We start from the raw sequence: 15,481 nt of genomic DNA on the forward strand, positions 1-15,481 counted from the left end.
CACCCCGCTGGAGCTGCAGGGTTCTGAGCACCAGATGGGACATCTCCTGCCAGCACATCATTCTCCAGGAGTTTTCTAACCCATCCCCAGGGATTAACCGCAGCTTTGCAAATGCTGCCACGTCACGGCTGCCACGCGCTTTGCTGCGTCAGTGTTTTGTCATGGAGCAGCCCAGCTTCAAGCCAAGATTCCCAATGTGGAAAAGCTGCAAGCAGTGCTGGAACCACATGCATGAGCATCTCCAGCTCTTGCTGTTAACAGCTACAGCAAAATTGCCTCCATGGGCACAGGGAGGGGAGCAACCCAAGTCCTTGCTGTGGCAAGGGACAACCCCAGCCCTACACTGGGAGCCCTACAAAGAGTGGCCTCCCAGCAAAACCCTCCGTGTGGCCTCCCCCTTGTCCTCCAAGGTGTCTTAGAACCAGGGCCCCCTGGCAAGTTTAAATGTTCCTGGAAGCAAAGCATTGCCACACTATCATCCTCCAGCAGAAAGCAACACAAACCAAAACAAATGCATTTCATTTGCTTTTATTTAATTTAAAAAAAAAAGTCAAAGTCATTCCAATCCCATTTAAATACAGAGATTTACAAATAGGTCCAAAACAGGACTAAAATATTCTTTGAAATGCTGTACTTTTAAATATTGTGCTTTCATAGATACATAAGAAAATTAGCATATAAAAATACTTTACAAGGAATACACTCTAATATATGGATAAAAATACACATTTAAGTAATGCATTTCATCTTCATATCATTCAAAATGCATAGGAAGGGATACAAGGACCAAGTTTTTCTTCCTCCTTTTTTTTTATTTGTTTTTTTTTTAAAGCCTTTAATAAAAGTCTTCATTAAAAACCTATGAGAAGCCCCAGTGAGCTTCCACTGCTCAGAATATTGCATATAAAAACACTTTCGGCTGCACTGTCAATGCTCCACAGTATCAATTATGGCACGTTATCTAGTGGCAGCAATGGTATGGGATATTGCATAAGCAAAGAGAAAAATGGCTACAAGGACAAAGAGCTGGATGGGGCCGTGCCTGGAAGAAACAGCCGGGTACATTGTGCTGTCACAGGGGGTGCTGGGGACACACAGGGTGGGGACAAAGCTCAGCAAAGCGACACACACGTGCCGTACACACACCCAACTCCCTCCACACACCACGGGCGTGCAGGTGGGGATGGAGGAACGGGAAGGGCAAGCAGAGAACAGGGCAGTGGGCTCTGGAGCTGCCACGTCTGACTGAGTGAGCTCTTTGACTCCATGGCCCAGGCCTTCCCAGGGAAAGCGAAGCCACACTGCCACCAGGACACCGACACCATCATAAAGTGCTAATTTGGGAAACAGGGCAAGCAATGCCAACAGCACAGCCCCTCTGCCTCACGGGGCCGGGGGCTCGCGGGCAGGAGCGGCTGCAGAGCTACAAGAGGCAAAGGGGCACACAGCACCCAGCCCACAGGGACACAGGACACAACCCTACAACCCTCACCCAGCCAAGGGCTTGTCATGCCTCTGCCTCAGGGGAGACAGCAAGGTTTCATCGATCCAAAACATCGGGGCAGCCCTGGGAATTTCGCTATCCCACTATTCACTTCCAGGCACGGGCCAGGTTTACAAGCAAGACATCTCCACAAAGCTCAGACAAACAAGGGGGATTCAGGCAGGTACTCAAGGCCTTTAGCCTTGGATATGGCCTCTACTCTGTAGTCACTACTGAGCACAGGTTACAACACTGCTCATGGGAATCAGCCACACGAGGTGCCTAATCCCACTACGGGGTGAACCAGACCTTGCGGGGAGTGTGGACAGGGCTGGCAGGAGACAGCTGCAAATACCAGTTTTTGCACAAGAATTGCATTTAGCCACTCTCAAGCACATTTTGAAATGTCTTTTAACTGGCTCTCTCCACAGCCCTGCACTGGGAGTGCAAGGGGCTGCAGGAATTGATTTACCAGGAGTGTTGAAAGGATGGAGCTGGGCACAACAGAAAAAGGAAAGGCATTTCAGTCCTGCTGTATATGATTAACTGAGCAAACAAAGAACATAATAGCACCATGTGTGTTTGTAGGATGGCCAAGGCCTTTCAGGGTGAGGAGGATGCCAGAGACAGGACCCTGCACACTCGATGCCAGGAGCACAGGGGCATGCCCTGTGCTCCTGGGGGATGGCTGTGGATGCTCCTTCCCCCCTCTGGCAGTTTGTCCCACTGCCATCACTGCCACAGCCCCAGACACACACCCAGCTCTGACCTTTCCAGCAATATTTGGCGGTCTACAGCCTCACTGAAGACCCACCCCCCCACTTGCAGGTTATGGAACACAGAGCATTTACAAATACCAGTGCAAAAAAACAGGAAAAACACCCCAAATGCAAGAGCTCAGCAGAGACATCATCTGCTCTGCTCCTGCTGCTCAGAGCGTTTGAACACTCGCCTTGACCTCGGCGCTGCGGGGCACCTGCGCCAGGAGCTCTCTGTTCCCCTCGGAGGGAGCATTGGCAGCCAGTGCCAAGGGGTTCCGGCTAATCACCAGGTCCAGCTTATCTCCAGCCTCTGAAATCAAGGGAACGGCCAGACAGCAGTCAAAGTCTCTCGTTCGGATGTGGTTTACCTGCCGGGATGGATTTAGGACATGCCATGGGGAGGAACAACAGAAAGATCATGTTTGTTAGTCAGCAAATGCAAGATTAGTGCTAAACCCCAGCTGGAAAAAAGACACAACTCTTGGGGGTCCCTGATTCCAAGTTCACAATGGAGAAGAGTGAAGCAACCCTTTGCTCTTCTCCATTGTGCATTCATGCTCAAGAACGAGCATCCATGCTTAGCTGAGGAATGATGCAGTAACTGATAGAAGAAGCAGGGAAAAAAGTCTGGACCAGGCATGAACCCTCACCCCCGGTGCCTGGAGCAGTATTACAAGTATTAAACACTGCAGGGCTCAAAACCAGTTCTCCTGTTCAAGCCTGTAGAAAAAAATGTTGCCATTTTCCATTATTTTTTTGCCGTAATGGCTTTTACTGGCCTTAAATTAGTGGTGCCAAGTATTCAGCACATAGAAAACAAATAAAGGCTTCTGGCAACCATTTTCCAGCTCAGCCAGAGGTAAACCCAGAATATACCAAACAGTTTCTGCTTCCCCTCTCCCCATTTATATCCTTCATTTCACAGGAGTCTGGATGCATTTCATGTGGGCTCAGAAGGCAGCTGCAAATTCTCTCTGTAGGATTCAACAGTGAAAGCAATTACTGCTGGCTCTTGCAGGCCTTCAAGCACATTTCTAGGCTGGGTCATCTGGAGAAACCACCCCAGCTCTCTTGCCTACAGCTACCAGAACACCTGGGCTTGGTGCCATGACAGCCCTGGGACAGAGCAGGCTGGCAAATGGCACAGGGATGGGAAGTGGGGAAGGGGAAAAGCAATTTCCCATACGCCTTTGGAGTGAACATAACCCCTGAGGCCAGGTTTTGCTTCCTTTTTTGGGTAAGGGCTGAGTATTTGGCTCCATACAACCCTTCCATCCCAAGCCCCTTTCCCAGAGTTAATGCATGGCCACAGTGCTGGGTCCATGAAAGCAGCAGTGTCCCCCCACCCTAGCCAGTGTCCACACCGAGACCCCAGCACTGCCCCTTACAGCAGAGGGACAATTTGTAGCCCACTCATGGACAAGGAGAGATAAACCACGAGCTGGCTCTGCCCCTGCTCTGTGCCAGCCAGGCAGCTCCAGTGCAGAAGCACCACTAGTGCAACGCCATGCTCCAGTTAATCCATGCAGCCAAGAGGCGGAGGGTCTGTGACAGCAGGGATGAGGTGTTTCACTGGCTTTCAGGCACATCTTTGTGCCCACAATCAGCAGCACTCTGCAGCATCCTCAGCAATTCATCTCTGCACTTCTTGAGGGGAGTCACCTATAGCACGTCTGCAATCCCTCGTTCCCAGCTCCACTCGTAAACGCAGTGGCAGCCTCGTGTGCCCGTAGGTGTGAGCTGTGCGGCACAGCGTGTGGAAAAAGGGTGTCCAAAGTCTCCATGCCGCTCTGTTTAGGATTTTGGGCACACCTCCCAGAGCACTTGGCACTCGCAAAAAAGCAACACGTCCAACATTGTACAGAAAGGCAGCCCAGAGCCTAATTAGCTTCTTGTTCATTCTTGCACCATCTTTTATTTGAAGCTGAGAAGGAATAATTGTATAGCAGCCAGCTGGCTAGAGACCATAACAAGCTTAAACAAGGTTCCCCACAGTGCTGCCAGTCCTCCAGTTACCTGATGTACATAAAGTATTGGCTCTAATCCGACTGCTAAGAACCCCCGCCTAGAAATTAGTAAAACTAAACATCTGAGTGTTTCCAAATATGGTCACAATATCTGCATTTCCAAATGGTGGTAATTTTTCCACAGAGGTTGCACTTCCTTCAGTTGCTGTTTGAGTTGCCCCAAAGCTAAAATAGTTGGTTTTCATCCACACAGAGCTTCTCTCCAATCTCCAAAACTCACCAGACTTTTTCTGTCCCTTTCTGTCCGATATGCCCAGGGCACATTTAGTACAGACTGTGCTTTTGACCAGAGTTTTTATTCTGTTTCTGCATCAGCTATTTCAGATGAAGCATTTTTCAAAGAAAAATATCCATAAAAAATACCTTGCTTGAAGGATGTGTTTCCTAGAAAACTCTTCTAGTTGTCAAAGGCATGCACAGAACTTCATGAACATCACTTAATTCCACAAGGGGCTTCACAGGAACACATATTGGTCAATACAGTCTGGTTCATCCAAATACCAGGAATAGGACTGAGGGTGAGGAAAGGAAGCAACACAGCTTTTTGCTTGTTTTGAGCTGTCCAAGCTCAAAAATGCCAGTGCCAGAAAAGGCTGTGCCTTGGACCAGTGTAACCTAGGAGTACCAGCTGGGGCACCACCTGGAGGTACTACCTAGTGATTTCTTATTATAAAACACAGGTCCCATTGAGTGTTGGTGGCTAAGAGCTCACCTAGTTGGCTAACTATTACCTTTCATTAAAGTTAGTGCTGCCATGGATGAGTCTCACTTCTCTCTTCCTCTCAGCCACTCATTCACTCCGTCCCAGCCTCCAGAACTGCATTTTGCATTTATTACCTGAAGCACTCTGTCATATGGCTTGAGGCCACACTGATCTGCTGGCCCATCCGGACGGACCATATTTACATAGACACCTTTTTCTAACAGGCCATCCGACAAACTGAATCCAAAGTCTTCGCTCTCTGGGTCTTTGTGGAGTGTCATCTGGAGAGGCAGAAAGAGAAGAAGCAGGTTTCAATGCAGCAGAGTAAGGAGGGGATGTACAAGGTTGCCAGGATGGGAACAGCATGAGTAATTTGTGCAGATCTACAGGTCTCCTGGGCAGGTTTTTCTTAGCCTGGGCAGGGAACACAGACTGAGCCTTATTTACCTGACACCATCATCACAGGAGAATAGCTTTCAACCCCATGACAGTCCCTCACCCTTGGATGTGGAAGGAAACACAAGCAGTGTAATACAGACAGCACTCATGTTTCATCCAAAGAGCAGCAAACAAGGGTTTTTAATGGAGCATCACCTTCACTGGGCCAGGTCATGCTGTGTGTGTGCCAGAACAGCACATGAAAAATCAATATGTTTTACTGGGAATTTTAAATGTAGTGAGTCAAATGTGAAGACAGCTCATTTTTAATACATTACTCAGCAGGAACATCTAAAATTTTCCATATTATTCACAAGTTTTTTTCAGAAAATTCATATCAGTATGTGCTGACACTCTGAGGACAAGAAATTGGCAACCTCATCAACCTTCCCTTGAGCACCTCATGCTTTGGCCTTGTCTAAAGGAGGAGAACACTGCTGAAGTGTGTCTTGACATGGGATAACATCAGGAACCAGGGACAACTGATTCCCCAGCACTCCCCTTGCCTCCCATGAGTTGGGAGCATCTCTACCATGGATCACACTCCATGACTGTTCTCCTGGCTGGGTGAGCCTCATGGACCTGCAGTCCTGGGGAAGGACAATGCTCAGGATGACACACAGGAGCATCCCACCTGCCCTCAACCTCATTTCCAAACACAGCCAACACCAGATGCTCCAGCAGAATGAAGAGTCACCCTATAACATGCCTAATTACAAGCTCTCCTCCTTCAGATACCAAGGAGTTTTATTTAAAGACACATTTGCCATGCCCTGAAGGGCAAACACAGATCAAACATGAAAAAGTTGATTTTTCCAGCTAGCATAACTGCAGGTTTCATTCTGAAGTCACATTAGGAAAGAAAAAGGCAATCAAATATTTGAAACCTCTCCAGCTCCCTTCCCTGCTTGCATTCTACATCAGCAGCTTCTACAGTTAATTACTTTTCCTAATTACCATTGCCTTGCACAATGGTTAAACTGGCTACATTCAGCTGGATGCTGAAATCAAACCAGTATCCCATCACTGAAGTGGAGTGAAAGTGGAGGGAAAATAAGTAGGTTTTTTTTTTTGAGAAGTGGCCTACTAAATGGAGTGTACCACAGGAAAAGAGCTGATGGGTCTCCAGGGGGCCATAATTTGAGCTCTCTCATTTTATCTGTAGCACCAATTAACAAACTCCAAAACACAGGGACCTGGAAATCTTATATATAAAGAGAAATAGCAAAGCCCAGGTTTGAACCCTGCTGAATGATGGCAGCTAAATACCATTACTCTTCTGAAGGGTCTCCTTCATCTTAATCTGACCTTCCAGAAACCTTTTCTACAGACCTTGGTGAGGGGCAGCTTTAACAAGGACGAATATCTGGGGGTCCATCTGAGCAAAGCAGATTTTTTACAAGGTTGCAAATGATCTTTTACCACTGAGGTACTGCAGTGGCCACAGCTACACCCTCCCTTGGTGACACAAACCTTGTGAAACTCAAGGGGGGTCGGGGACATGATTTCCTGCATCTCCTTCTCGATCTTCTTCATGTCCAGGTTCCTCTCGTTCTTCTTGGCAGGGGAGCTGCTGCTCTCAGTCTGTCCATCGGTGCAGCTGGAGTTGGCTTTCCTCAGTGGGCTCATTCCCGAGGGGTTGACAGAGTCCAGGAGCAGCTTGCTGCCCTCCAGGCCCAGGTTGTGCACGCTCCCTGTCATGATGGATGCCTGCAGGGCGAGGGCACAAGGTCACTCTGCGGAGTCAGCAGCAGGAAGAGCCGGTCCACTCAGCCACTAAAGCACCACAGACAACACGGCAGCACCACTGCTCTCTGAATATATTAATCTGACTATAATTACCAAGAAGCTCCTCCTGTTGGCTGTAAGAGCCATTCCCAGACCTTGGGAGCCTGCTTCCAGGTCTGTGGCTGAGCCACTTTGTGCTCTCCACTCTCACCCCAACAGGGAGCTTAATCTCAGAAGGAAGCATTTGTGTCTTATTTTTACACGGACCCTTTACACAAACAGGGCCAGGCAGGCCTCGTCTTGTGCATGAACCATCTTGATCTCAGGATCAGCTTCCTCAGGGGGCTCCCAGAGGAACAGTGTCTGCCTGGTTCTCCAGCCTACCTCTGCAGGCTGCAGCTCCCCTCCAGCATCACACAGTGCTGGCAATGGCCCAGGGAAATCAGTGTCTTGGACTCCACTGAGGGCAATTCAGCACAAAAATTAGGATTTTATCTGTCAGTAAATAGGAGCTGCCACTGAGCAAAACTGAGTTAAAAATATGAAATTAAGTAGTATTTAAGCCTGGTCATCCTTGATAGCATCCATTAAAAGATGCCCCTAAGTAGATTCAACTGCATTTGGCAATGCTTTTCTCTAATGAGATTGTGTTGATCAAAGCTAAGAAAGGAGTCAAGAATCTAGTCTGTGGAACCTCAGCTGGCTCCAGGTCATAGAGTCCATTTAAACAGTGCAATGAAACCTGTAATTTCAAAGTTCAGGTTCAAAGGGTCTGCAGTCCCAATAAATGTCAAAAGGTAGAAGAAATGAAAGGAAAGGTAGGGAGCAGACAGCAAAATTCTTCAACGCTAAATGTGCTAAGTCAAAGAGCAATTGCTCCTGTGCACAGGAGAAATATCATCCAACTAAATCTCTAATCAAGACCCTCCTGCTCTTTGCTCTAAGGTAGAACAAAGGCAAATAAAGTGAATTATGGTGGTAGTGGTAAAATGCGAGCACTACCCATGTTATCTCGAAAAGGGTAGGATAAAATGCAGAAAACCTTTCAGCTTTGCACTTTTCAGGTCTTCACACATGACTTGATCAGCTCAAGTTTGGGCAAAACTCAAATACCTGCTACGTGGAAGGGCACTGACTTACCACATACTTGAAAGGCAGACTAACAAACAACAGCACAGCCAGCCAGGGTACCCTTGGTCAGTGCCCTTGGGTAGCCTCAGCCCCCAGGATGTTGTGCTGTGCTGTCCCAGCACAGGGAGGACAGAAAGGTCTGTGCACTCCATGCCACTGCCCTCCCCCATGAGCTGCAGATACCACAACCAGCCAGGACCCAAAAGTGTTGGACTCCTTCTCCATCTTCACGGCATTTAAATCCTCCATGCAGAGTCATAAGTAATTTCCTAAGTTTTTTCTATAAGCCTTAGGTTTAGTGCAAGCAGCAAAAAGGGAAATTTCAGACTTCTCCAGCCTCTCTCTACTCTGCATTATTTTTACTGCCTTGGCTGCCCTCAGAGCAAAGCAGAGATACACACTTTACTGGGAAAAGTCTGTTTCTTCCCATACTCACAGCCTGGAAGTGGATTCTGATTGTGTGTGAACCTGTTTCTAGGCAATCATGGGTCACCCTGCACAACTCTTCTTATTTAAAAGCAAAGTATGAAGGGCAAATTTTTTAAAAAAATACGAACAAATCAAATCTCTGACTGTCATAAAATCACAGGAGGCTGAGTGTTGGGGTAAGAAAGCTGAAATACAGAAAAGGCCCCAATGAGTGCTGCACATCCTGCAGCACACTTCAGAAAGTGAAGCACATGGAGAGGCAGGAATAGATCAGCAGCATTTTGAATTAGATAAAAGCAGAGTTGAACCCAACAGATTTCTGCTAAAATCAGAGACTTCCCTTCTGTCCCCAAAACTTTCAAAATATTCTAGAAACGTGCTTAATACACTGAAACCCTGGAGGTGCTCAGCTTTTAGTAAGATTCCTTCACATGTATTGAAACATTTCTGTAACTGTCAAAGCTCCAAACAGAATAAAACAGCAATTGTACCACAGATCCCAGAAAACAAAAGAGAGTCCAACAAATCCCTTCTTTTGCATTTAGATACCAGGAGAAAAGAAATATTTATGCATCATTTTAGAGAGGTACTTTCTCTAAAGCAGTCAACAGCTGTTCAGAAAGATTGGGAACAGCTGCCTAATCTCATTTCTGAATACATTCAGATCCAGGAAATAAGTGATCAAGGGAAAAAGTTATAGTCTGGGAGGACTGAGGATTTGGGATTTTGAGTGTTTTGTGGGGTTTTTTTAAGTCAGCATTTTCTTAAGCAGTTAAGATAATAAAAACAGCATTCCATGCTTCAGCACAATAAATTTAATTGAAATTTCCTTCTCCACTTACAGGTGCTAAGGATCAAGGAGGAAAGGACAATTAGCAAATCCCTTGTCAGAATACAAAGCAAAACAGGACTTCCCTCTTCGACCTTCAATTAGTCAGAAGTTGCCTTTTTTCTCTGAAGCCTCTGCAATATGCAACTGTACATAAAACCAGTCCCACAGGGAATGATGGAGGGCATGACCCAGAGAGTCCTCCCCAGTCCTCTGCACCTGGAGGGCACAGGGAGAGATGGTCTTATGGGGTTCTCCTCCTTCACTCAGGCTGTGGGAGCAGAACTAGGGAAGGGAGCAGCACAGGCCCCATCCTGCCAGGCAGGTTTGCTTCCTGTTGCTCATAGTCTCAAGGGGGCCCTTTATTTGCATCCCATGACTTAGAAATCCAGGCTCCTCATCCTATAACCGGACACAATAACATGACCTCCAAAGTGTTTTGGATAAAGAAAAGAGAAAGTGGTTTGTGAAGAGAGGAAACACCTTTATTTCTGCAGGAAGCAATTACTTTCTCAGATTTTTCCATGGGGAAGGCTGGCTGAAAAGCTTCCAATTACCTATTTCACTAAAACATTTTCCGGCAGGGTGACAGCTGAATGCAAGATACATGTGCCTGTCGGCACTTGAGGCAAGCCAAGGCTGCAGTCCCAATGGGGATCTGTGGGGCTCCTTCTCCTCGGCCTTCAAGTGCTTTGGACAGACAATATCTTTCCAAGCAGAGGGATTACCACTGGATAGGGAAGGCTTGCCAACAGTCATGTGAAGATTATTGGCCAGCGACGGTTCGTGAAAAGGGCGTGGAGTTCCTGGCAGGCAAGACATGGGCTCAGGGAAAGAGCACACGCCAGCAGATGTCTAATGAGGCAGAGCTACCCATTAGCACAAATCCTGATGGGAATTAAACCCAAACCCAACTTCACACCACCAGCAGCTCAGGGATGCTATGGGCATGTAACATCTGGGGAAACAGTCTAACATTTATGGAAAGAGCAAAACCGTCAGGTCAGCAGCAAATTCAGAAAGTGATTTACCTCGATCTCCCTCAAAAGTTCAGACTGGCCGCATGTTTCCAAATCCTCCAAAGCTTCTCCAAAAACACGCCAAAAATTGTCCTCATGAGTGGTCTCAAGGCCATTTTGGCGGTTGGGGTATCTGTTGTAACGTAGGAACCAAATATTGTCAGCACTCTTCTGCAGCGGGGTGAAAGCTGCAAGGCTACAGCAAGTGTCTCACCAGTAAAAGCAGACTTGAAGAGTCTTCATATACAAAAGCAAACAATATGAACTTTTCAAACAAGAGTCCACATACGAGACCTCCATGCATTTACTAACGGGGCAAGTGTCCTTCAAAGGAAGCATTAAGTTGGTGTAGTAATGTCAAAGTTCAAAGGGTAAATTAAAAAGTGCCTGTAGGAAGATTGTAGGTTTAGGAAGACTTTTTGGTGAAATAGAGAAGTGAAAGAAAAAAGGATGCGTTATGGGTAAACCAGGAGCCTCAGAGACTGTTAGTACAAAGGCTGATGGGATAGAGCTCAGATCTGAGACACAGAACACCTGAGAAGAGAGAGAAAAACACAGAGGGTAACAGACATGGTGAGAAAATGATAAATACATTAGGTCTCTATGAGAGTAAATAATGCAAAGATGTATATAAAAATGACTGCCCTGGGCTGGACAAGCAAATGCACACTACAGCCAGCAGTATCAACAGTGTCATGTACAACCCATACAAACCGAGTTTCATTTGCTTTGGGATGGCCAGGGAACTGAGCTGTTACTTTCAGGAGGTGTCTCTTTTTTTTGCTGTATAGCAGTCTTGGCACTTACAGCTGTGTAAAGTTTGCCACCAGTTCTGTCTACAACAGAGAGTAAGGTTAGAGAGAACCTCTCTCAAGCTGGTACAAACACACGTTAATGTGAACACCATGTGCTGGGGGTTCTGCAACTCCCCACACTGGCAGTTTCAGCACTTTTTATCTCTGACCACAAGCCAGGGTCAATTCTCATACCTCTAAATCAAACAGCAATTAAACATGGTGAAATCCTCTGAACAAAAAAGCAGGTAATGCTGGACACTGTTTACTGAACACCAGACTGCAGAACTCAGACCACCAGTGCTCTGTTTAACAGGAGCCTCTTGAAGGAAACTCTCTGTGGTGTTAAATCAAGATCATGATAAACCCACTAATGTGTCATGAGCAGAGCCCCAAGGGGACAGTAATATCACAGCAGCCCTAACACATCTTACACATATCTTACAAGGAGCTGCACTGATGATGCTTCAGCTCTGCACCATCTGGTAGTATCTTGCATGGTTTTATGCAAAAAATTTCCTTCAGCTCCACAGACAGGAAGGGACACTCATCCACCACAGCCACACAGCAAAGTCAAAACAGTTTACTTGAGTGTATGTCACAGAGAGCTTGGCCTCCATTAAATATATAATGACCCCTTGGTCTTTTTCCAGATGTTTAACAACAGTGAAGCCTTTAGCACACATTTTCCTTTGATCCACTGGTTTAAATAGGAGTCTGTAGCAGGCAGAAACTCACACACCCTTTTGCTCCTTGTGGGATCATGGACTTCCTGAAGAGAGCAGTACATGACATGGCTCATTGTATTTTAAATTCACCCCCTATCTTTCATCAGCTTTTAAAGGACAGTAGCCTTTACGCCAGGCAGAAACATCAAATAAACACCCAGCAAGACTTTATAAAAACAAACCAAAATTTCCCCCAAAAAGGAATTTTTGATTTTTTCCCCTTACTCATTTCCTTCCTCTGCTTCCAGGTTCCCAAAGAGGCAAATGTCCCTTCTAGTTACCAGTGTCTTGCCTCTCAGAGGAGCAATACACAAACACATCCAGGACACAGATGAATCAGAATGGGCTCCCACATCACTGGGTCAGCAGGTTCTTCCAGGCTAAAGGCTGTCACGGTTTGTTTTTCTCTCTAATAAAGAGGGCTCAGCAGCATGAACCATCTCACTTGCACTTTGACATCAGGGCTCGGAGTCCTCATTAGGGACACGGGGATTTTGAGGGCTCAGATTTGCCAACTTCAGCTGCCAGCAGCCTTGCCGGGAGGGCCACAAGGGATCAGTGACCTCTGTGAGCTGGCTCTCGCTGAGAGGCAAAACAAGAACAAAGTCTCCAGCACTGCCAGCCTTCCTGCCAGCTTGATCATCTTTAAATAGGTGGAAATGGCCATGAGATGTTCTAAGGGTTTTGTTTGGACAAACAAAAGTTAAGGAAAAAAAATAGGAGAAAAAAGAACCGACAGTAACAACACGACACACACAACTATGGGGACTCTGGAGGATGTCAAGGGGAGGGGAAGTTTTGAAGCAATGGGGCTTTTCCATTATGTGTGGCTCAGTGAGAGGCAGTCTCTGGCCAAAGCAGTTCCAGCAGGATTTTCACCCAAAGCACAGGACAGCTGCAGCTGCCTCCCTGGCCTCAGGAGGTGTTACAGCATTTTCCCCAATCTGGCTGAGCTGGGGGATTAACTTGACCATGTTCACTCAGTATAGCTTTGTTTGAGGTGTTAGAAGGGCCAAAGCGGGATGGAGAGAGAATCCAGCCACAGTTTTGGTGGATTTTAACATGGATATGCAACCTCATACTGGTCCTGCAAGAATTTGGTTACTTTGTGCTCTTTTGCTTTGTGGCACTGAGCTGTTGTGAAGCTGCATCCTAACTCAAAAAAGTCTGGACAACACATACAGGGACAGTCCTGACCATATCTGTTTATTTCACCTAAACTACAAAAATACTTCAGCCTTTACATGACAGGACTAAGAAACATGATAGGAAGCTGTGGTCCGTGCAGCTGAGATCACCCTAACTCCAGACACAAATGTCACCTGGCCATGGCAGAGGTGTCACAGAGCTACACTCAGGGTAACCTGGCAATGTGGAGGTGACCCAACACAGCTGGTGCACCACCAGCATCCTTCCCCATGGCTGTCTAATGCCAAGTGGGACATTACTGGCCGCTCCATCACATTCCCATGCCCCCCTTATCCCTGTGCAGTGACACCCATACTTCCAAACACCTCCCTGCCTCCTCCCACCTCTCCGTACCTGCTGGGCTTGTCCCAGTCATCTTCACTGAAGCTCCCATCCATGTAGGGGTAGCTTTTCCTGGGGTCTGCTGGAGGGGTGCTGCTCTTTTGCCTGCTGTGTCTCCACTCGTGTGGATGGAGGGCTATGCCGGCAGCCTGGGGTATGTACGTACCTAGGGAAGGCAGAAGGAGTGGAGGAAGAGAGAGGGCAATACCTGGTCAGAAACCCCAAATGGAGCAGGACATGCAGAGCTGGGAGAGCCTCCTTCCCTAGGTCCCAAACATGAGGTCACATGGATTATACACTTTCCATCTCAGTCATCCAAAAGCAGATCTTCCAATCTCTTCTGGCTTTAACCAAAACAGCTTCTCAGGATGCTGACGTGGGATGCCCCATTTCTCCTTTCCTCCCCTGCCTCTCAATAGTTTTATGGTGTGGCTGTGGGATCCACAGACCTGGGAGTACACATACCCACAGATGCAGATCCTGCCTCCAGCCAGCTCCAGCTGTGGTTAACTGCTCCTGTTTCCACAATGAACCCAGCAGAAATTATGTTGTTGAATCAGCCACCTTTAAATACAACAAGTTCTTCAAAGAGCAAAGGGAAGATCCTGACAAGCTTCCCTCTGCAGTGGTAAGGAGGAAGGGTCAGCTCTGTTCCTAAGAGCTGCCATCCAGTTCTCTCAGAATTCCCGTACCTTTGGGATCACCTGGTGTAGGTACAGGAAGCTGCTTCAGGGATGTGTGTGTGAAAGGCAAGGAATAGGATAAAAAACTCTGCTGGCTTGAAAGCAGAGGAGGCTCATCCATATCACATTTGACAGGAGATCAATACAGATTGTTAGTATGAAATCAGACAAGTTTCACTACATCTGCCCCCATGGACTTTTCCATACTGCAGTGTCTTACTCCAGAGATGAAAATCTACCACTACCAAGTCACAAGTCTCATGAGAAGCTGGCTAAACAGAAAACTTTCAAAACAGACCATTCCTCAGCAGTTTCAGTGCCATCTGGAGTAGAAAAAAATCTCCTAGGTCCCCTGCCCACCTCCTGCTGCCCATTCAGTGTTTCAGAGAAATACTCAGAGCCTTTCCAAGAAACACTGTATGCTCCCATCACACACTGTGCCAAGCAAACAGGAAGAAGTAATGGAGAAACCTGTAATTAAGGGAGACTTGATGTCCTAAACACTGGAAATACCCAAAGACAATGCCAACACTTTCTCTGAAAATGCCAAGGCCTGTTATTTCACTTAACTGATTGTTTCCTCCGTGTGTTTTTAAAGGTTAGACTTCTCTGGAGAAAGCCCCAGGAAAACTGCTTGCCAACATCTTGGAGCAGTGGGAAGCACTCACTGCCTGCCAGAGCAGGACAAGGGCTCTGGATGCAGGTCCCTGAAGCAGGTGGGCAGCAGGTCTGGGCCTGGCACAGGGACAGGTGTCCAGAGCCGTCACTTGGCATCATTAGATTCACCTCCTGCTTCCAGAGAGAAGGGCTGGATCCCTGGGATTCAGAGCCACCTGGTGGCATGTTCCCACCAGGCCAGCACAGCTTCCCTGCCAAAATCCTTCCTTGAGCCATCTCCTACTGCTGTGGATGAACCTAAAAGCCTGAATGGCTGTGGAGCCTGATCTATAGCTCTCCATTTGGGGTGTAACCCCCAATCTCCTGGCTCTTCGATTCCCAGGTCCCCCTGCACCCTGCCTTCCGTGCCCAACCCTCCATGCCCTTCTCCCTACCTTCCAGCACCCCCTTCCCATCCAGCACCCCTTCACCACCATGAAGCCAAATGCAATTACCAGGGAAAACAGAGAGCCCCTGAAGCGAAGTTGCAGTGTGTAGATCTTGGGCAACTTGGCACCAGCCCTGCTCCCTGGGGCGCTGT

The 15,481-nt window shown here is 47.3% G+C and overlaps 1 protein-coding gene across 1 annotated transcript in view; it reads right to left on the reverse strand.

Moving 5' to 3' along the window:
* Positions 1–512: 512 nt before the first annotated feature.
* Positions 513–15,481, reverse strand: part of GRIP2 (glutamate receptor interacting protein 2) — a 251,579-nt gene continuing 236,610 nt past the window's right edge. The window contains exons 20-24 of the mRNA XM_058845269.1: positions 13,613–13,766; positions 10,561–10,681; positions 6,886–7,122; positions 5,109–5,255; positions 513–2,612 (exon numbers count right to left, since the gene is read on the reverse strand). Of these exons, the coding sequence (XP_058701252.1) occupies positions 2,415–2,612; positions 5,109–5,255; positions 6,886–7,122; positions 10,561–10,681; positions 13,613–13,766 (857 nt within the window). The 3' untranslated portion in view covers positions 513–2,414. The remainder of the gene's footprint in view (positions 2,613–5,108; positions 5,256–6,885; positions 7,123–10,560; positions 10,682–13,612; positions 13,767–15,481) is intronic.

Source organism: Poecile atricapillus, chromosome 9 (genome assembly GCF_030490865.1).
Source record: "Poecile atricapillus isolate bPoeAtr1 chromosome 9, bPoeAtr1.hap1, whole genome shotgun sequence".
In the NCBI taxonomy this organism is placed as follows: Eukaryota; Metazoa; Chordata; class Aves; order Passeriformes; family Paridae; genus Poecile; species Poecile atricapillus.